The following is a 22,575-nucleotide window of genomic DNA, read 5'->3' on the forward strand; positions in this document are numbered from 1 at the left end:
TGTTTCTGCTTTGGCACCTAGTTTATTTCTTGTTTCAAGTAAAGTAACAACTCGTTTCTTCTTTGGGGACTTTTAGCTCATTACGGGTTCTTAGGCTGAAAGTGTCACGTTGAGCTGGTATCTGTTTTGCTTACACACACACACACACACACACACACACACACACACACACACGAGATTGGCATGGGGTCTGGAGGTGAAGAGGTTGGTATGGGGTCTGAGTCCAGGTGGACCTCGGGATTCTGTGCCCTTGCTCCCTCCCCTGGGTCCAGGATTCTGAAGGGTGTGTTCCAGTCACACATACCCCCGCCCCACTCCGGGGCTGGACTCTATCAGGGATAAATAGTTCAGGGTGTGGGCCCTAGATCTGCCGTGGTGACTCACCAAGTGTGCATCCCTGTTCCCCCAGGCGACTTGGAGCTCCTCTTGGTGCTGACATGATGACAGTGTGCAGGCCGGCCAAGGGCAGCCACAGCCAGACTGAAAACCTGAGCTACAAATTGGCTGACAAGTAAGAGTTTTTCTCCCCCGAGAGTGTAGGAATTGGCCTGGATTCTCAGTTTCCTTCCTTTCTCTGTCTCCTTTCCCTCCTCTCTGACCTCACTTCCTTGGACCAAGGAGGAGTTCTTTTCCCGGTCATTGTGATGCGCCTCCTGTACATCCTCCCCAAGGCGCTGCAGGACCTGAGGCCAAAGTGGTCAAGGGAAGGTCTGACTGATGTCCAGTTGTCGAGAGGACAGACGCATGGCAGCTTCAGGCCTCTCCCCGATACGCTTCCCAGCCCAGGATTTATTTTTCTAACTAGTAGGATGCACGGGTATTTGAATTATACTTGCACCATAAAGCTTTACAGCTGCATCTGTCCGCAAAGCCAGCTTTGCCCATTTTATCTCAGCAATGCTGTTTTCTGTCCAGATGGAGCCCTTTCCTCTGATTGTCTGTCTCATTCTTCAGAGGGGTTGATGACCGCTGGGCTGTTCACAGCTCTGCACCCCAGGCCCAAGTCCCTTCTGGAGCCATAGAGTCCTGGAAACAGGACCTTGAGAAACTCTTGGGTGCGGCAACTGTGTGGAGAAGGCACTCTGCATCTGGTTTCACCACCCCTGCCTCTCTTGCTTGAGCTTCGTAAATCCAGTGCAGTCTTCCAGCAAGCCACCCTTTCTCCTTTTCAGAAGTTTTTACATAGGGCCTCAGTGATTGTGAGGTCACTCCAGATGTTTGGGATCTTAGACAAGAGCAGTAATCACTACAATAACACTGCTTGCCCGGGGCTTCTGGGTGGCTCGTTTAAGTGCCGACTTCGGCTCAGGTCATGATCTCGTGGTTTGTGAGTTCAAGCCCCACGGCAAGGTCTGTGCTGACAGCTCAGAGCCTGGAGCCTGTTTTGGATTCTGGGTCTCCCTCTCTCTCCGCCCCTCCCTCACTCTCATTCTGTCTCTCTCCCTCTCTCTCTCTGTCTCTCTCAAAAATAAATAAACTTAGAAAAAAATTTAAAAACACTGCTTGCCACGTAGTAATATCACAACCTACACTGTGTGCTATAATGTGGGAACATTACCAATATTAACTCATCCATTCATTCATTTTGTAAATATTGACTACCAACTGTGTACTAGGCACAGAACACAAGATAAATTTGGCCTCTGCACCATTCAAGTTGCAGTCTAGAGAAGGGAGGGAGGTTTCTTATTTTAAAATGAAAAAAAAAAATGGAGCCAAGATTGAAACTGAGGTCCCTCTGACTCGAAAGCCGTATTTATTTGCTGTCAATGATGTTTAACAGTACATATGATATTAATGATTATTATTCTATCATGCACTGTCTTTTTTTTTAAGTTTATTTATTTTTGAGAGAGACAGAGACAGCGTGAGTTGGGGAGGGGCAGAGAGGGAGAAAGAATCCCAAGGAGGTTCCATGCCACCAGCACAGAGCCAGTGCAGAGCTTGAACTCACAAAACCGTGAGGTCGTGACCTGAGCCATCCAGGCGTCCCTCTCATCCACTGTCTTTAAGCATGAACTAACCTGAATTGTTCTCTCTGAATGCGTGTCTGTCCTGTCTCTTCATCTTGCTTCTAGCACTGTGAGAGTAAGGACTTTAACTTCTGCCTTTTGAACTCTCAGTAAAATGTCAACAAACTGATTCTGCTTTTGCTTCTGACTGATATCTGAATTCATGCTAATGTCTTCAGTGGTGACAGGGCAATTAAAAAATATGTTTCTCTTTTGTAAGCACTCTCTCGTACGTTCTGATCGTTTATTTAAATCAGGAATTCTGCTTTGATAGCCATATTTAAAATATGAAAATGTGTTTGCGTTTGCACAAGTTTCTAATTTATGCTGTGTAACCGTGAACAGCAACACAATTTACGTGCTAATGTCCCAGTGGAGGGAGAAGTCTGCATGTAAATAACTCTTAGTCTTCGAACAGGAAGCTAAATACTAACAGAATGCATGAAATTATCCATCTCTCACTGTGAACCTTAACTGGAGTTTCAGAATTCCTATATTGTCAGAACCACCCATTCAAAAAATGTGCACCATGAAGTTGGTCCACGTGTGCTTGCTAATGATGGCATGTCCAAGGTCACTCTGCTTAGTTATAACCTTTGCTGGTGGAAGAATGTTTTGTATTCGAAAACATAGAGACTCCTGTTCTCATTAGACTAGCTTAAAAGTGTTTTTCTGCTTTTCTTTCAAGATAATTTTTTAATGTTTATTTATTTTTAATATTTATTTATTTTTGAAAGAGAGAGAGTAAGCAGGGGAGGGGCAGAGAGAGAGAATCCCAAGCAGGCTCCGCACTGTGAGCACAGAGCCCACTGATGGGGGGCTCAGTCCCGTGAACAGTGAGATCATGACTTGAGCCAAAATCAAGAGTCAGACGCCTAACCGACTGAGCCACCCAGGTGTCCCAACAAAGTGATCTTTTTAAAGTGGTGGCTTCAGGGGCGCCTGGGTGGCGCAGTCGGTTAAGCGTCCGACTTCAGCCAGGTCACGATCTCGCGGTCCGTGAGTTCGAGCCCCGCGTCGGGCTCTGGGCTGATGGCTCAGAGCCTGGAGCCTGTTTCCGATTCTGTGTCTCCCTCTCTCTCTGCCCCTCCCCCGTTCATGCTCTGTCTCTCTCTGTCCCAAAAATAAATAAAAACGTTGAAAAAATAAATAAATAAATAAAAATAAAGTGGTGGCTTCAATGTTTGTGACTTACAACTAGCATATAACATTTATATCTAAGTTTTAGCAAATCTTTATGAGCAGCCAAGAACAATAACCAAGAATGCCTCACCCAGTGTTTGTCTTTCTTGTCCAGGGTCAAGGTGGAAGGTCCAGAGGCTGGGGAAGACCCTCGAAGGCCATTTAGGTCCCCCATTCCTTCCCCAGAGACTGATCAGGATTCACCCCCCACAAGGAGCTCACTGGAAAGTCTCAATAACCTGATGCTAGAGTCAAGAGTGGACTGTTTTCAGCAGAACATGTTCAGCTCAAATATGATCATCAGCGACTCAGCTTCAGATCTCAATGCTAAAGAAGCCAGCAAGGCAAGAGGCAAGAGGCAGCTCGGCGGTGTCGAGAACCCGTGCCTTTCTGCCCGAGGCGGGGCCCGGCCCAAGCCCCTCAGCATAAAGGACAAGATATCCGAATGGGAAGGGAGAAAAGAGCTGCCCGCTCCTGCCCCCGGCAGGAAAGCAGACGAGCAAGAGGATTACCTGACGTCCTGTGTTATGGGGAGAAGCAGTGATGGTGTGAGAGCGTGGGGCACAGAGGCTCAGGATGGAACCAGGCCAGAAGCAGAGAGCAAGGAGGATGAGAGGAATAAAGGGCTTGTGAAAGTCAGGGGACAGGATGCAGAGCCGAGGCAAGACCTCAGCCAGCCCACCGAGCAGCCAGTTCCCAGCTTGGGCAGAGGCCGCGAGCCGCGGCCGGGCAAACAGCGCTTGCCGAATGACAGCCTCTCCGTGCTGAGGCAGGTGGAGAAACTCGAGCAGGCTCTGAAGGATGGGTCGGCAGGGTTGGATCCCCAGTTACCAGGGACTTGTTATTCCCCGCATTGCCTGCCGGACAAGGCCGAGGAGGGGCCCGCCCTTCCTGAGAACCGAGCTGGCTGGCGTGGCTCTGAATTCAGGTCCCACCACTGGGACCTAGAAGCCAGGGAGCTCGCCCCTGAGGCTGCAGAGGAAAGGAAAGGCTCGTGCAGGAGGCCCTGCGACCGGAGCCTGGAGAGTGCGGACAGGGGCTCGGAGGGCCCCCCCGCCAAACCCTTCATCAACCCCCTGCCCAAACCCCGGAGAACGTTCAAACACGACGGAGAAGGGGACAAGGACGGGAACCCAGGCTTCAGGAAGGACAAGAGGCACCTGCCTCCTCTGCCTTCTCTACCTCCCCCTCCCCTGCCCTCCTCTCCCCCGCCCTCCTCTGTGAACAGAAGACTGTGGACCGGAAGACCGAAACCCAGTGCTGACCACAGGTAGGTGACAGGTGGCTGTCTGCTCCAGTAGTTTATGCTGCATCACAACTGCTGTGAGCGTCATTGTTTGTTTTTGTTTAAAAATTTTTTTTTTTTTAATTTTTTTTTCAACGTTTATTTATTTTTGGGACAGAGAGAGACAGAGCATGAACGGGGGAGGGGCAGAGAGAGAGGGAGACACAGAATTGGAAACAGGCTCCAGGCTCTGAGCCATCAGCCCAGAGCCCGACGCGGGGCTCGAACTCACGGACCGCGAGATCGTGACCTGGCTGAAGTCGGACGCCTAACCGACTGCGCCACCCAGGCGCCCCTAAAAATTTTTTTTAATGTTTATTTTTGAGAGAGACAGAGACAGAATGCGAGTGGGTTAGGGGCAGAGAGAGAGGGAGACACAGAACCAGAAGCAGGCTCCAGGCTCTGAGCTGTCAGCACAGAGCCCGACGCGGGGCTCGAACTCACGAGCTGTGAGATCATGACCTGAGCCAAAGTTGGATGCTCAACCGACTGAGCCACCCAGGTGCCCCTCGTTGTTTGTTTTATTACACTGATGGATCTTGTAGTTGGTCGAGACCGTTCATGGCTTGAGATAGTTTATTGATTAAACCTGTAGATGTGATAGCTGATGCATGTGTTTTGTGTTCTCTGTCGTCAAAAAAGAGTATTTGCTTTGAAAAATTACCTTTGGATGTGATAAGTCCTTGTCATTCTGACACTAACCAAGGGTTCAACGAAAGCTCGTGTTAACCCTGGCAATTAACTAATTGTGCCAACAACTCATTCTGCCACCACCATCCCCAACTCGTGCATGGTGCTTTGAATCTCCACTGGCTCATATTTTCATGTTTTTTTCCTGGTATGAGCTCTAGAAACACACACAGCCTGGGTCTACCTTGGCCCTGTCACAGTCCATCTATGTGACCTTGAACAAGTTATTGAACCTGAAACCTCAGTTTCCTCATTTATACATGCTAAAAGATGCACACACTAAATACGGTAAAACCTTGGATTACAAGTAACTTGTTCCACGAGTGTTCCGCAAGACAAGCAAACGTTTGTAATAAATTGTAACTTGATAAACGAGTGATATCTTGCAGTACGAGTTGTATGTGATGCTGAATGTCACATGATCACAACTGAGCCAAGGTTCCCTCTCTCTCTCTCTCTCTCTCTCTCTCTCTCTCTCTCGCTTGCTCACTGCAGAATTATGGGTGATCCTCTCCCATGCTTGGATGCTCCGTCTCATGCCACAGCGTTTGGCAGAAATCAGTGATTTTTCTGAAAGCTGGAAGGTGCCCACAACTGGCATGAGTGTATTTTGTCACTTCAAAGCACAAAGTCCTTTGCTTTTCCATACAAGAGTAAGCCTAGGAATGCTTTGCTTCATTCTAGGTCAGGCTGCCTGCAGATATAGACCCTTTTCTCTGCTGCCTTAATTGCCAGTTACTTTAAATACAGTCTGTGACAAGAGTTTATTAATATGTAGTGTAGTCAACATCCGTTAGTGATAGTGAAAGTCGTCCTACACAATAACCCTCCTCTCTCTTGTCTCCCTCACACCAGCCTCGAAGGTTTTCAAAGGCAAGCGCAGGTTAGTTTGTTTACTTTTCTTTATATTTTGTATTTCCTTTATTATTTTGTATTATAGTACAGTATCGTAACCATTTTTATCTGAATATTTTTGGGTTGTGGAATGAATCCTCTGAGTTTCCATTATTTCTTAAGGGGAAATTCACTTTGACATACAAATACTTTGGATTACAAGCATGTTTCCGGAACGAATTATGCTCGCAAACCAAGGTTTTACTGTATTTTATAATGTTAAAATAAAACATTAGATAATAAAACGTGAATGCTTGAAGTTAAAATCTATCCTTTGAAAACCATTTCCTTTCTGCTTCGAGAACTAATGTCTAGTCCATTTTTGTTATGTGCTAACTGGTTTGATACCCACTAATCTGGAAACCAGCTACAGTACAAAACTCAAACCCGTTGTGCCTGCTGTGGTCACCCTTCTTCATCTCTGTGTTTCCCTTGACTCACTGCAGTTGGGCTTTTGACATTTATCGTGAAACTTCCCTTGACCCAAGGCCACCTGTGACCCTCATCTCACTAAATCCAACAGCCCGTTCCCTGTTCTTTTCTTACATGACATCTCTTGGCATTTGAGGAACGACTTCACTCCCTCCACCTGAAGCACTGTGCTCTAGGTCACTACCTCCCTGGTGGCCCTACTTCACAGTCTCTTGCTCAGTTCTGTTCTCCTCTCTCCCTGAGTGTAGGAATAACACGCCCGACACACCATCGACCGGGATCAGAGCAGCTAGTTCTCCATCTACATCACTCCCTAAATGATCTCATTCAGTCCCATGGCTTTAAATGTCAGTTACCTGCTTGCGATCCCCAGATGTATCTCTCCAGCCCTGACTCCCTCCTCTCGTGAAGGTTTGCACCGTCATGTCCTGCACAGTTCTCCATTTGGTTATCTGACAGTTTGGAATGAATGTGTCTAAACCTAAATCCCAGTCCAGGCCAGATAATTGCCATCTTGTTAAAGGCATCATCCTTCATTGCACTTAGGCCAAAAACCTAGGCGTGATTTGTGATTCGTCTCTTTTTCACACACCCCTCATCTAATTCATCAGCGAGCTCTTCGGTTCTAGTTATAAACATTATCTTGAATCTGATTCCATCTGCTCTCTTACTACTTATCTGTTGTCTACCTTCCACCTTAATATATTCCTCCTTAGCAGCCAGAGGAGTTTTCTAGAAATATATTCAGTCATGTCACTCTCCTACTCAGCATGGTCTGTCAGGTAGGATTGTTTTGCTGTAAGAAACATAATTTCCTATGTTCTCTTCCAGTGGAAAAAGTTTGCATATTCGAGGGGGGGGGATAGATATAAATTACGTCCTTTTAAAAAAGAAATCCTGCTATATATACTGTTTTTCACATAGGATATCGCGGAGAACTTTCAGTGCTGTCACTTTTTTTTTCACCTTCCTTTTTGAACTGCTCTTTACCTCATGTGGATAAACCATATTTAACCATTCCTCTACTGACAGGTGCTTCAGTTGTTTCCAATTTACATATAATGCTGGGGTGAATAGCATATAGCGTTAGAGAAGACTCTAGGGCCAGAGAACTTACTAGATCTGCTACTTACTAGCTGTGTGACGTTGTACAAGCTACTAAATTTGTCTTGGCCTCATTTTACTTATTTTGTAACATAGCGATAACTCTAGAAACCACTCCATAGCTTTGTTGTGAAGATTGGATGAATAAATATGTGTCAACATAAGTGAAAATAGAACCTGGAATATGGTGAATGCTTAATAAATGTAAGCTGCTGTTATTTTTTTCTGGTTCTATTCTGTTTAATATTTAGAGTAGCTATTTCTGTTTTAGTACCAAACTATTTTAATTATTTTAACCTCATAATATGTTGGATATCTAGTAGAGCTGACAGAAATTTCTTCTCGTTCCTAGTAATCAGTTGATTCTCTTTGACATACTACGCACACTCTCCTGTCGTACACCAAAAAAAAGTGACCAATTGTTCACCTTTGTAATAATTATAACCCCCTTTTTCGTTTCCTTATTATCCTCCTTTTTTCAAAAATATCTTGCCTGTTCTTGCATGTATTGTTCCAAATGTTCTAGATGTCCCTATCAAATTTCACACACACAACATATGTTAGTTTGTTATTGTTTTAATGTTTATTTATTTTTGAGAGAGAGAGAGAGAGAGAGAGAGAGAGGGAGAGAGACAGCACGTGAGTGGGGGAGGGGCAGAGAGAGAGAAGGAGACACAGAATCCAAGACAGGCTCCGGGCTCTGAGCTGTCAGCACAAAGCCCAAAACGGGGCTCGAACTCACGGACAGCAAGATCACGACCTGATCCAAAGCCCACCACTTAACCAACTGAGCCGCCCAGGCGCCCCTCGTTTATTTTTTTATTTTTTAATGTTTATTCATTTTTGAGCACAGAGCCCGATGCGGGGCTCGAACTCACGAATGTGAGATCATAACCTGAGCCGAAGTTGGACACTTAACCAGTTAAGCCACCCAGGCACCCCTGTATGTTATTCTCTTGAAAGACCCCTTCAAGAAATTTTTTACTGTTGCTAATTGTCAGTTGATTCTCTTGGATCTTCTATGTATATAATATCGTCTGCAAAGAATTATCATTTTGCCTTTTCTTTTAAATCTCTGAACTTTTTCTCTGAGTCATACTGGCTAATGCTTTCAGAACAGGGTTAAGTAATAGTGCTGGTAGCGGTGGACAGCCCTGTGTCCTCCCTGACTTTCATGGTAATGCTGCTGGTGTTCTTCTCACAGGTACTCTTGTTTGAGGTATGTGTTTATGTAATCAAGGTATTTTCATTTATACTTCCTTTTTTACTAAGAGTTTTAAAGATTAGAATTGGACGTCAGATTTTGTCAAGTTACTTTCAGTAGCTTTATATGATCATATGGTTCCTATCCTCTGACCTACGAGCAATGACTTTATATCCTAATATTGACCCATTCTTACATTTTTGGGATGAACTCCCATTTGGTCCTGGTTTATTACTCTATTTAAGATTTTTGTATCAGTATTCCATAAGTGGGACTGGTCTTCACCAGGCTTTAGCGTCATCGGTATGTAGAATCCATAGAAGAATTTAGAGCTTCCGTGTTGATGTTCTGAGAAAGCTCGTACCCATCTCTGGTTCTAAATCCTTTCCCAAACCAGTGCCAAAGCCCAGGTGCGTGAGTGCTCTGGTGACCTCGCTGCTCATGCCCCCAGTGTGTTGTGACAGCAGCTCTTTGTGCCCTTCCTGGGCTGTTCCTCCAAAAAGGCTCCTTCTGTCGGGGCACCTGGGTGGCTCAGTCGGTTAAGCGTCCAACTTTGGCTCAGGTCATGATCTCACAGTTTGTGGGTTCGAGCCCTGTGTCGGGCTCTGTGCTGACAGCTCAGAGCCTGGAGACTGCTTCGGATTCTGTGTCTCCCTTTCTCTCTGCTCCTCCCTTGCTTGCGCTCTGTCTCTCTCTATCTCTCAAAAAATGAATTAACGTTAAAAAAAAAAAAAAAAGCCCCCCTCTCCCAGGGGCAGGTCGGTTGGTTCTGGGAAATCAGAGTCTTTCTGCTGTGTCCTCATTGTGCAGACAGATCAACCTGGTGAACAGTTATTCCCATTATCTTTTCTCTCGTAGCTACCATCTGCTCTTTTCAGTGTTCCAGCATTCTCTTTAAAACCAGCTAAAGTTACTTAGTTTCAGTCCAAAGATGAAATTTTTCTTGGCCAGTTTGATCATGGTTGCATCAGCTGTGTTTAAGAATTTTGGCTTTGGATTTTTCCTTTTGTTTAAAATAGTACAATGGGGGTGATTAGGGCAAGATGTTCACTTTCTACTTAAAAAAATAATAAAGTGTGCTTTTTATTGTGGTCCTATCTCTTAAAAAAAAAGAAGAGGCTCAACTCAGGATTTGGCTGACTTACTGTCCTCTCTGAGGCAGGAGAGCCAAGCCAAGGCTGAAGAAAGAAATGATTAAGGATTTTGAGGTTAGGAGGGTTTAGAATTACATGGCCAGGCTGTGCACTTCACAGAACGTATTCAGCTTATTTTCATAGGCCGACGGGTCCACTCTTGCAGGAGCCAAACCAGTGGACTGAGATTCTCAGTTTGAGAAAATGCCTTTTTTCTGGACATTCTCTTCCTTTTTTTTTTCCTCTTCCCTTTCTCCTCTGTTCTGTGTTCTCTCCCCTTCCTCCTTTCATCATTTTGCTAAAGCCCCAGGAAATTAAATGCAAGGACTTATGCCTTCAATCCGAAAATGGGAAATGAGAAACCCTTAAATGTCAGGAAATTCCAAAGATAAGGTTCCTACAGCAGCATTAACTTGGTTGTGTATGTTCTATGGCGTGCATTGAATAACTCTGGCAGGAATGCCTGAAGGCCTACATTTAACAAGGAAAGTTACTATTTTTTAAGTGTAAGCAGCATCCTGAATTTACATGTATCTGTATACCCAAAATGTTTTAACTGGAATGCAGTTTTTTGGTTTTTGGTTTTTTTTTAGGGTTTTTTTGTTTTTTTTGTTTTTTTTTTGTTTTTTTGAGAGAGAGAAAGAGAGCATTCACAGGTGAGTGGGGAAGGACAGAGAGAGAGAGGGAGAGAGAGAATCCCAAGCAGGCTCCACACTGTCAGTGCAGATGACCTGAGCAGAAATTAAAAGTCAGACACTTAACTGACTGAGCCACCCAGGTGCCCCTGGCATGCAGGTTTTTAATTTTAATTTAATTTAATCCTATGATGGAGTTTTTAGATCCTTATGAAGCCAAATAACTATGTTGACCAAAATTTCAACGTTTCAACATTATTTGGCATTGTATAGATAGATTCAGCCTTTTCTTGAGGCTTTAGCGTACAATTTGCGGAACTTTTTGAGGACAGGAAGCCTGGGTCATTATATGGCTACCAAATCATACGCCTGCTGTTATTGATTCCATAATTTCCATCTTCTGTAGGACTGATAGGGATCCCCAGAGTGGTCTGGTTGGACAGCAACCCTCAGCTATTACCCAGTGAGTGCTTAATTTCACTTACCAGCCATATTGTGGTCTGTTCCTGTCATGGCTATTCCAGTCAACATGCCATCCAAGAGGCAGTTGTAACTGCCATGTCTAAAAACTGAGTGCTTAAAATCTTCAAAGGGGCAAATTGTTGGATTAATTTGACAAAGCCAAAGTTACTTTGAAAGCATGAGAGAAGCTTGATTTTGTAAATTCTTTATTTAATGGCAGTTGCATTAGAAAACAGAAATAAGAATAGAGAGGACAGGGGTGCCTGGGTGGCTCAGTCCATTTAGCGTCCAACTTTGGCTCAGGTCATGATCTCACAGTTTGTGAGTTCAAGCCCCCTGTCAGGTTCTGTGCTGACAGCTCAGAGCCTGGAGCCTACTTCGGGTTGTGCGTCTCCCTCTGTCTTTACCTCTTGCCTGCTCACATTCTGTCTCTGCCTCTCTCTCTCAAAAATAAACATTAAAAAAAATTTTTTTTAAAGAATAGAGAGGAAAGTTGTTATTCTACATTAGAGCAGTGACTGTCAAGTCTTTTTTTAAAATAATTTTTTAAATGTTTATTTTTGAGAGAGAGAGCAGGGTAGGGGCAGAGAGAGAGCGGGGGGACAGAGGATCAACAGTGAACCCAATGTAGGGCTCGAACCCTTAAACCGCGAGATCATGACCTGAGCCAAAGTCGGATGCTTAACTGATTGAGCCATGCAGGCGCCCCTATAGCCTTTTTTTTTTAAAAAAAGAGAAAGCATGAGTGTTTGAGCAGGCGGAAGGACAGAGGGAGAGGGAGTGCCAAGCAGGCTCCATGAACCAGCACAGAGCCCAACATAGGGCTCGATCCCGGGACCATGAGATCATGACCTGAGCTATAATGAAGAGTCAGATGCTCAACCAGCTGAGCCACCCCGGTGCCCCATGTCATGTCTTATTTCCCACTGGAGGTGGAAATGATTGGACGTTAGACATAATGGTGGATAAAGATGGGTTTTCTACTGGCATTTCTGTTTTGGATTTAGGATAGAGATAAGCATAAACCCACCATGAGTGGCAGTAGCACTTGATGGGGGAGGTGTGAGCCCAGCTAACATAAGCATTCCCCCACTTAGCCCCACTCTCATCTCCTGATGGCACACACGCCCTTCCCAAGAGCCGGTGGGACCTGGGAAAGACCTGTGTGTGGTCACTGGACATGGAGACAAGAAGAGAATCTGTGGCAGCTCAAGGAGCCTGTTTCCGATTCTGTGTCTCCCTCTCTCTCTGCCCCTCCCCTGCTTGTGCTCTCCCTCTGTCTCTCAAAAATAAATAAATGTTTAAAAAAATTTATCCTGCACCTGTGTAGTATTAGAACATAACAGTGAACAAAATGAACTGAGACCCTGGCCTTGTGGACCTTACGTACTAGTAAGAGAAGCACACAACCCTGTAGTTATGTGACTATAACCACACTCAGTGCCGCGAGGAAGCCCATGGTGCTACGGGAATGTTCAGCAGGGTTATCTAGCCTGTCATGGAAACAGGGCCAGATTGGGGAGGATGTGGCACTCGGACTGAGACCTGAGATTCCCACGTGGAAAAGGGGTGTTCAGTTTGAGAAACAGGTGAATGTCCCAGAGGAAGAAAGACTAGTGTGTTGGAGGCCCTGAAAGGCAGTGGTGTGGCCAGAGAGATCAGGAAGGGTGTGAGCCGAGGCCTCCAGGTCCTCTGGAGCCTGGTCCAGAAGAGTCCCGGAGACCAGGGAAGTGTTCTGGCCTATCACTTACTAGGAATGGGAAACTTTCCTTAAAAACTCACATTTTTTAAGAAGGGAGAGACCCAACCGGATTTTCATTTGTGAAAAGCTCACCTGGACAGCAGACAGGGTGGGTAACTGTGGGGTGGGAGGGGATATGTGGTGGGATGGGGTAAGCCCAGGGTACAGCTGCTGGGGGACTGAGAAAAGCAGTGAATACTAGGAATGCTTGGCCGGTGGAACTCTTGTTAATTGGTCAGATATAGGTGCTAAAGGAGAAGGGGGTTTGGACGGGACTCCCAGGTTTAAGGCATAAACATTTGGACAAAGGGCGATGGCCTATGCTGAGGAGCACTGGAGGAGGAACTGGTCTTCATTGGGGTGCGGGGGGAATAGGAGGGTGAGTTCAATTTTGGATTTATTAATTTTTTAAAACGTTTATTTATTTTTGAGAGACAGAGCATGAGCAGGGGAGGGGCAGAGAGAGACAGACACAGAATCTGAAGCAGGCTCCAGGCTCTGAGCTGTCAGCACAGAGCCTGACACGGGGCTCGGACCCACAAACCCTGAGATCATGACCTGAGCCGAAGTCAGATGCTTAACTGACTGAGCCACCCAGGTGCCCCTTGGATTGAGATTCCCACGGGTCATTCAAATGGAGATGTGGGATGAGCTCTTAACTTAGTATTTCATTTACAAAAATATAGAAGAGTCACAGGTAACCTTCAAAATACTACTTGAAATCACAGTATTTGGCATTGGTTGTCAAAACTGGGATATTACATATGTTGTGACCCACTTCAGGAAACGTCAGTGGACCAGTTAAATCATCCCAGCATCTCTAAAACTAAGAAGTACCTCAATCACATGATAATTTGAAGGCCCAGGAAGCAAACTCAGGCTGGGAGGAGGTGTACCCCTTCACCAGGCTGTGGGCTCCCCAAAGGCAGGGACTTCTTGCCTTTGCTTCACCAGCTAGCTGTGAGCTCAGCTCGACCCCCAGAAGGTGCACATTAAACATATGGGCTGGATGTGGGACGAATGTGGAAGTGTTTAAATAAGAAAGAAGCCAGTTTGGATGTGGTTATCATTAGCCTTTTGAAATTTCCTTTTTCTCAAAGTTAATATGTAAATAAAGGTTTTAAAACTTTTTGTGACCACAGCTTTCCTCCTGCGTTGACTTAACTTCCATGCTCTGCTTAGTGCCTGTGCTGTGGAGAGCACCAGACACGGACCAGACTTCCTGGCTTCTGACCCTGGCTCCACCTCTTTCTCCCAGTGTGACCTTGAGCAATTTATCTGAGCTCTGTCTGTTTCCTTTTTTTTTTTTTTTTTTTTTAGTTTATTCATTTATTTTGAGAGAGAGAGAAAGTGTGCACACACCAGTGGGGGAGGGGCAGAGAGAGAGAATCCCAAGCAGGCTCCGTACTGCCAGTGCAGAGCCCAATGTGGGGCTGGAACTCACAAACCCCAAGATCATGACCTGAGCCAAAGTCCCACGCTTAACAGACTGAGCCACCCAGGCACCCCGGTCTCTGTTTCCTCGTATATATAATATGTTTAATGATAGTAATTCTTTACAAGGTTGTTGCAAAGTTTGAATGTAGTAATCCGAGTACAGACTTAGTTGATACTCAGTAAATGTTGAGTGATTCTGCAGCCTCTTTGAACAGTTTGCATCTTCCCTACCAAATCTAGGTAGTATGCATGCTGGGGACTTGAGCCACCAGAATCCGGTTAGCTCAGCGGGGGAAACCCAGGAGCTGTATGGCCCACTCCTGGACGGTAACTTCACTCTGCTCTGGGCCACAGACCACCACGCGTCTATCCCCAAGCATTTGCCCGGCTAATACCAGCCTGGGCTAATGGCATCCCCGACTAGGGAGTGTTCAGGGCGGGCACAAAGCACAGTGCGATCCCGTCGTAGAGAAAACAGCTCAGACCCGCTTCCACCCCATAGACCACATCTGTGGGAGCTCTGAGGCACGGTCCTTCCTCTCCTGGCTGGACACCTCAAGGGGAGGAGGAAGGGGTTTATGGAGAGGTAGCCCTTCCTTCGCAGCAGGAGCTTCCATGAGTGCATCAGGCACCTCAGGGCACGGGTGACAGTTTCAGCCTCATGGCCTGACTTAAGGCCCTGAGGACCTAGGCTGGAAGCTGGAAGCTGGAAGCTGGAAGCGTGGTCTTTCTTTATGTTCCTGTCCTGAGTGCTGAGTTCAGGTTCAGAAGGGAGAAGGGTGAGGTAGAGATTAGGGATGATGAATTCAGATGTGGAGATACTCAAGTTTAGAAGCCTAGAGAGGAAAAACCTGGGGAAACACCCAAAGCCCAGAGAGAGGGAGAGAAAGAGGAAGAGAGAGCTACAAGCAAAGACACAGGCAGTTGTCTGAGAAGGAGAAGTGGCCGGGGGCCAGCATTGCACCCAGCTCGTCAAACCCCAGAGGGTGCCTGTGTGCCTGTGTTTGCAATCCTTTGCTGAATGATACTTCTGTAAAATACAACAAAAAGGAATTGCCAGAGAAATGAAATGAAAAAGACAACAATATACAAGCCTCAGTTGTCTTTTAGAAATTTGTTCTGTCAAATTGCTTTAAAATTTTCTAAGCACAGGGGCACCTGGCTGGTTCAGTCTGTAGAATATGAGATTTTTGATCTTGGGGTCCTGAGTTCGAGCCCCACGTTGGGTGTAGAAATTACATTTAAAGCAAAGAGAAAAATAACTTTTAAAAAAGAGTTCTTAAATGCCTATTCTCAATTATTGTACCTATGTCATTAGCACACCAGCCCTGGCCCAAGGATTGCACTTTGAGCACCACAGCCTTATGCTATAGAAACTAACAGGTGTCACATAAAGAAATGCCCCAGAAAGTGATTAGGTTTTACCAGAAACTCAGTAGTGACCCTCAGGGGGCAGCTTCAGAAAAGGGATGCTTACAGAGGCCAGGTTGAAAACATAAAGAAGGAAAACCTGTGAGTTCAGGTAAACTGATAGACAGCCTCAGCTCCTCCCTCCTCCACCTGCCCCCAACCCCCACCAGCTTAAAACCCTTGGCAAGGAAGGTGAGAAATCCGCAGAGCTGCAAGGGTCCTTGCTTCCAATGAAAGTTTTTCTAGAGGAAACCCGTATGTGTTTAAAGAGGGAAAGGAGCTAGTGGAGAGGGAAAGATTTAAAATGTAGCAAATCCCCAAAGCTTGGAAAGCAGGCCCATGGCATCTGCCTGGCTCTGCTGTCTCCTCCCACCACGCTCACCAACCTGTTCTCTACAATCCAGCCTTGCTGGGCGTCTGTGTGCCTTTCCCACAAATGCACCAAGTTCTCCGCTGCCGCAGGACCTTCACAGGTGCCCTTTCCTCTTCTTGGACCACTCTTCCCCACACCCACCCCCCGCCCCCCGCCCCAACTGAGGTCTTTCTTTGTATCCTTAGGTCTCAGCTTTAATGAGTGACTTTGTCAGCCTCCCCGATGCATCCCCAATCTATGTCAAGTCCTCCTTGATAGTCTCACTTGTGACACCCTATTCTTTCCCATCACTGACCTTAACACAGGTTATTATTATTCGATGTATTTGTGCGTGCTCTGTCTTCCTCCCTGGAATGTAAGCTCTCTGAGGCAGGGACTCTAATTCTTTTAGTCACTCCTTATTTATGGAACCCTGAGCACAGTGCCTCTCACATAGTTCATGTTCAACATAAAACATTTGCTACGTAAGTAATTACAGCACTGCACGGTAATAGTAACAGCTAACACTTGTTGCATGTTTGCTAGGTGCTAAGGACTTTACAGACTTTCTCTTTTCTATTCTTTGGGCAATCCTATGAGATAATTCCTGTTTTTCAAGTCAGGAGGAAGAGTTTCAGCCCAGTTAAGTAGTTCATCCCAGGTTAAAAGGCTTGTGAACAATGCATCTGAGATCTGTGTACTGATCTGTTTAATCTTAGAGCCACCAGAGGGCACCTTCCCCAGGGGCAGAGAGAGATTGGAAGCATGGGTAAGAAGCAAAGACATACACTTCTACGTAGTCAGCCACAGTTTACATCAAGCATGTGCAGGACGCTGTGCTAGACACGGGTGCCCAGAGTAAGGAGCCATGACTCCTGGGCCATGGGAGGCTTGTGACCATCCTATACCAGGAGGAGTGAAGGGCTAGGACCAAGTCAAGGCCAGCTGGGGAGTGTGCCCTCAGGAGTGTGGGTGGACTAAATTCCATTCAAGGAAGGCCCGAGTGTGTTCAGCGCGAGTTCCTCACAAGTCCCCTGGACGGACAAGATGAGCCTCGAGAGCCTGAGTGGACAGGGCTGTTCTGGTCCAACTGGGGGGAAGTTGTGTTTTACTTTGGAGAAGGAGAAGGAAAGAGGAGAAAAAAGGGAAAGGTGGAATGAACCGGTGAGGTGGCTGATATTTTGTATGTTCCACAGTATGGTCTACCTCCTGACCTTCCTAATGTTCAGTAAAGCTAAAGAAATCATAGAAACTCAAGGTGAGCCACTGTGTATGTTGGGGGTGGGGGCTGGACTTTGCATTAGGTCAACACCAGCAGGACAGGGACAGCTCCTGTGGAAGTAGGGGGTGTGGTGAGGGTGATAGCCATTTATTTATCATCCTTACTGATCATCCTTACCACATTTGCACAAATCTCTGCAGGGGGAGTGCGGGAGGGAGTTGGGGGTGTCTCAGCTGGCCTCCAGGTTTCATTCTGATAATAACCACTTGAGTGAGAGAAGTGTGAAGGGGGCCCAGGCCTCTGGTCCAGTCTGAACTGGCCATCACTGCTCCTTTCTGATTATTAATGTATGCTCTGTAAACATTGCAGAATATTTAAAAACTCCAGAAAGTAAAAGTGAAAAGAAGCCATGAGCCATTCCTTAGCCCTAAGATATAGCTGTATATTTCACTTCCTTCACTTCTTTTCTATGTATATGTGTGCTTACAAAGTTGGGGTTGTATTTTATATGTACTTGACTCCCTTTACTCAGCGTAACAGCATAAACATTCTTTCAGATAAAAGCCACACCTCTTATGTAAGGATTTTCATACCTTCTTACAAGAAACAGAGTTGATTTCATTAATAGAAATCTTTGCAGGAAGAAAATTTGGGGGCATATAATCTCTGGACCAGCCTAATTGATTTGAGTTCTTGTTTTTTGGTTTTTTTCTCCCATCTTGTACAAACCAGAAAGTCCTATGAGTTTGAAGACTTATTGCAATCTTCCTCTGAGAACAGCAGAGTGGACTGGTACGCACAGACTAAGTTGGGGCTCACACGCACTTTATCAGAGGAGAACGTCTATGAGGACATTCTAGGTAAGAGGCCCACATACCTGTGTATGAGTCCGGGTCTGTCTCTGGCAAGGGGGAGAGGAAATGGGGCTGACCCCTTGAAACACAGACACACACACACTCTCTCTCTCTCTCTCTCTCTCTCTCTCACACACACACACACACACACACACACACACAGAGTCTCGAAGAAATACATGTACTCAGATGAACAAGAGAGCAGGTAGGGGCATGGCAGAGTGGCCCACGGAGGGACATATGAGAGAAAGTGGGACCGGAGAGGAAAGAGGAAGGACTGGTGCTGAATGGCCATGGAGGCAGCATGTTGCAGTGGGAAACACTGGAGACCTGGGGTCTGAAGAGCTGTGATTGAATCTCTGCTCTGCTCCTGATTAGCTGTATAACAGTGAGTGGGGGACTTCACTTTTCTGAACATCGTTCTCTCATCTGTATAATAAAGACGATGACAGTTACATTGTAGGGCTGAGGATTGGAGAAAATGGAATGGAAAGTACCTGGTTTGTAACAGATGCTCAGTAAATTTAGGGATTACGGAATGAAGGAAAACTAAGGCCACCATGCTCTTCCTGAATCTGTAGGAGTGTGACAGTAACAGGGCATCAAAATTCAGACTAAAATGAATGTCTACTATTTTTAAAAGTAGCTTTGGCCTAAGTTCTTTTAAATTCTAAAGTGGAGCTCAGATTCACCAAGTTTGTTTGCATTTCTTTATTTTTTAATGTTTATATTTTATTTTGGATTTCATTTGCTAATATTTTATTTAAGAATTTTTTTTTTTTTAATTTATATCCAAGTTAGTTAGCGTATAGTGCAATAATGATTTCAGGAGTAGAATCCAGTGGTTCATCCTCTACATTTAACACCCAGTGCTCATCCCAACAATGTTTATTTATTTATTTATTTATTTATTTTATTTATTTATTTATTTTTATTTTAATGTTTACTTATTTTTGAGAGAGAGAGCAAGCAAGCAAGGGAGGGGCAGAGAGAGAGGAAGACACAGAATCTGAAGCAGGCTCCAGGCTCCAGCTGTCAGCACAGAGCCCGATGTGGGGCTTGAACTCGCAAACCGCAAGATCATGACCTGAGCTGAAGTCAGATGCTTAACTGACTGAGCCACCCAGGCACCCCAATGTTTATTTATTTTTGAGAAAATAGCAGGGGAGGGGCAGAGAGAAAGGGAGACAGAAGATCCGAAGTGGACCCTCTGCTGACAGCAGCGAGTCGGATGTGGGGCTCGAACTCCTGAGCCATGAGATCATGACCTGAGCCAAAGTCAGACATGTAACCAACCGAGCCACCTAGGCATCTCTGTTTGCATTTAAATTAGTGAGTTAAAAAGGAAAATAAAATCAATAAATTAGTGAGTTCAGTAGCCTTCAGGGAATATCACAGTTTTCAGGGAAGTGTGAGCTCAGCCCACCGTCTGCATGTTGGGGTCAAGGGTGGGAGTGAGGGAAGAAAGGAGCTGGTAAGAAGGAGAAACCCATATGTGGCCACATGCAAGGGATCGGTAGGGCAGATACACATATACATACGTGAATGGAATCATCAATACCAGAACAAACTCCACAGTAGGAGGAAACACGAGACTTGAGGCAGAATAGATATTTAGCTGAGCTATGAATTTCACCATAGACTGTTTGAATTATAGCGTCCAAGTTTGGGAGATGGGTTGCTGCCAAAGCAGTAGGCTTCCCAGGTCTGAAGCGGGTATGAGGTCTGGACTTCTCTTAACAGTGTGTACCTAACAGGGAAGTTTTCAGTTACAGAGAACGGAAGACCCAGCTGAAATAACAAGGGAGTTTGTTGGTTCATGTGACCAGAACTGGCCTATTCTCCCTTGTTTCCTCCCCCCGACCCCACCTTTTATAAAGTAGGCTCTGCACCCAGTGTGGGGCTTGAACTCACAATCCTGAGATCGAGAACTGCCCACTCCACTGACTGAGCCAGCCAGGCGCCCCTCTTCTCCCTTGTTATCACTCGGGCTAGCTCCATTCTTGGCGGGTTTCCTATGGTCTTCATGACGGCTGCCGTCAGCTCCCTGGAATCTGTAACTTCCCGTTGGGAAGGAGAGCCCATGTTCTGCACCCAACAAAAATGCCGAGGTTCACGCTGAAGAGACCAGTTTAGGTCCCTTGTTCACCTTCGTAGCCCAGGAATGCCATGCACTGGTTGGCATAAGCTTGGGATGTGAGCCCTTCCCTGAACTGGACACTGAGGTGGAGACTGGGGATGCTCACATTGACTGATGCTCTGAACTTGGAATGGAGTTAACTCCATATATCTAAGAAGGGGGTCACAGGGAGTCACTCCGGCGAAAACCAGGGTCCAAGAGGAAGGGGGTGAATGGATAGCAAGACATCAGACATCCCCACCAGGAGAGACCGAGACGTTGGGTGGCTCTCTGATAAGGAAAACTTCTGTAACGTTCCCAGTTCCTGACTTGTTGCTTTTGACCACAGATCCACCAATGAAGGAAAACCCTTATGAGGACGTGGAGTTGCACGGTCGCTGCCTGGGGAAGAAGTGTGTCTTGAACTTCCCTGGTTCTCCCACTTCTTCCATTCCTGACACACCCTCCAAGGTATGAGCCCCCCGGGGAGTGGTGCAGGGAGAGGGGTCCCCAGCACACCCAGCATGGTGGCCTCGAGCAGCCTCGAGCTGTGGGTTACACCGGAGTGCCAGGCCTCCCTCACCTCTGGGTTCCTGGATTTGCCTATCAGCTGCCTGCCTGCTCTAGTTCTGCCTCTAGTTCTCCTGGAAACCCTCTGCTCAACCAAACATCCTAAAATAACATTTTAGTTTCTGGGTCAGAAACCTCCCCAAACTGGGTAAGTAAGATAGCACATCCGTATTATACAACTGTAAGGAAGAGTAGCCTGACCTAAAACAAAGTCTAAAATATAAGACTGAAAGTTCTGGTACAGAAATAGTACCTTTATAGCATGCCACCATCTGTGAGGTTTTAAATAGAAAAATATACATCCATGGAAACTCAAATATGTTTGTGTATGTAGAGGAATATCCCTGTAGGGAACCTAAGAGTGAGTGGGTATATCTGTGGAGTTGTCTGAATGTGAGTACCTGGAGGGCAAGGTGGAAAACTGATTTTTTTTTTTCTTTTTTTCTTTTTTTTTTTTTTTTTTTTTTTTTTTACTGAATATCCTTTTGAGCCTTTTGAAATTTTGTACTAGGTACATATAGATAATATAACTATACTCATGTGAATGATAACTTCAACTCATTGCCAAGAGGATTGAATTTATATTCCTTAGCTTGGCATTAAATAATCCTTCATAATTGATCCCTGGGCATCCATTATTACCTAATTTCCTACACTTCCTACATACAAAAGCTCCTGTCTAGCAAAAGCATACAAATTGCCCCTCTGATACTCTAGGCCCAGATTGACAGACCTTTTCTGTAAAGGACCAGAGGGTAAATATATGAACTCTGTTGTGACTACTCAGTGCTGCATTATAGTGAAAAGCAGCTGTAGACAATATGCAAACAGATGGATGTGCTGTATGTCAATAAAACTTTATTACAGACACCAAATTTTAATTTTACATACTTTTCACATGTCGTGAAATATTACTTATTTTCCAACCATTTGAAAAATGTAAAAACCATTCTTAGCTCGTGGGCTGTATAGAAACAGGTGGTGGGCCAGATGTGGCCCAGAGGCCACATTTGCCCACCCCTGTGTTAGGTCATTTTTATATCTGCTCTTGGCTCTTGTCTTTCTCTCCCCATCCTTTACAACCCAGATCAGTCCTGCCTCCTTCAAGAAGTTTCTAGGCCATTTCAGCCACTGGAACTTCTTCCCCTCTTACTCATTGGGCTGAAGTGTTCATTTTACACCAAATTGTGTATACGGCATTATGATATCTCTGACGTTGATGATTTAAAATCTGATTTAAGTCATGTAATGTATCTTAAAAACCTCCCCAGCTAAATTATGAATTCCTGAAGTTCCTCAATATTCTCTTTCTTTGTGTCCGCCATTAGTGGTTGTTCTACAGTGTGTAATTGATGAAGAAATTAAGTAAAGGAAGGCCAAATCCAGGCCCTGGGTGTCAGTTTCAGTCCCATTGCAGGATCTATTTCCAGCCTAAGAAAAGAAGCCATCTTCCTCTCTGGGCTCCATGCATTTGCTGGCAGGTGGGGGGTCCGCACACGAGGCATGCCTTTTGTGCTCAGTGGTCACACAGGCAATCTCTCTGCCACCAGTCTTCCTGAAGAGAGTTGAAGGTAGACTCCACCATGAGGGGTGGATCTTATCTAACCAAGCCGATTACTGTAATTCTTGCCGAAGCCAGTTAACTGCTCTTTTTCTCCTCCTATGGAAGAGTGTTGTCATGAATAATCCAGTACAAGAGATAATTAGAGTTTTCCTACTTGCCTTTGAAGTGTGTTTTCAGTAGATATAGATGCCTTCGACATTTAGGAAATCCTTCATTTCCCACAGTGGGTAAGTCTGGCTTAAAAGAAGGAAGGCTCTCTCACAACCCAGGGTG

General features: G+C 45.5%; 1 protein-coding gene across 5 annotated transcripts in view; it reads left to right on the top strand.

Annotated features, from left to right (window-relative positions):
• Positions 1-22,575, top strand: part of DENND2A (DENN domain containing 2A) — a 102,736-nt gene that overhangs the window by 27,566 nt on the left and 52,595 nt on the right. For 4 of the 5 annotated variants that reach the window (XM_086688650.1, XM_086688661.1, XM_086688640.1 and 1 more), the window contains exons 2-5: positions 410-511; positions 3,310-4,464; positions 17,928-18,055; positions 20,518-20,639. In XM_086688650.1, coding sequence (XP_086544776.1) covers positions 438-511; positions 3,310-4,464; positions 17,928-18,055; positions 20,518-20,639 — 1,479 coding nt within the window. In that variant the 5' untranslated portion in view covers positions 410-437. The remainder of the gene's footprint in view (positions 1-409; positions 512-3,309; positions 4,465-17,927; positions 18,056-20,517; positions 20,640-22,575) is intronic. The other variant, XM_086688657.1, reaches the window with a different exon arrangement.

Source organism: Puma concolor, chromosome A2 (assembly GCF_028749965.1).
Source record: "Puma concolor isolate L17-30 chromosome A2, mPumCon1.1.hap2, whole genome shotgun sequence".
Classification (NCBI taxonomy): domain Eukaryota; kingdom Metazoa; phylum Chordata; class Mammalia; order Carnivora; family Felidae; genus Puma; species Puma concolor.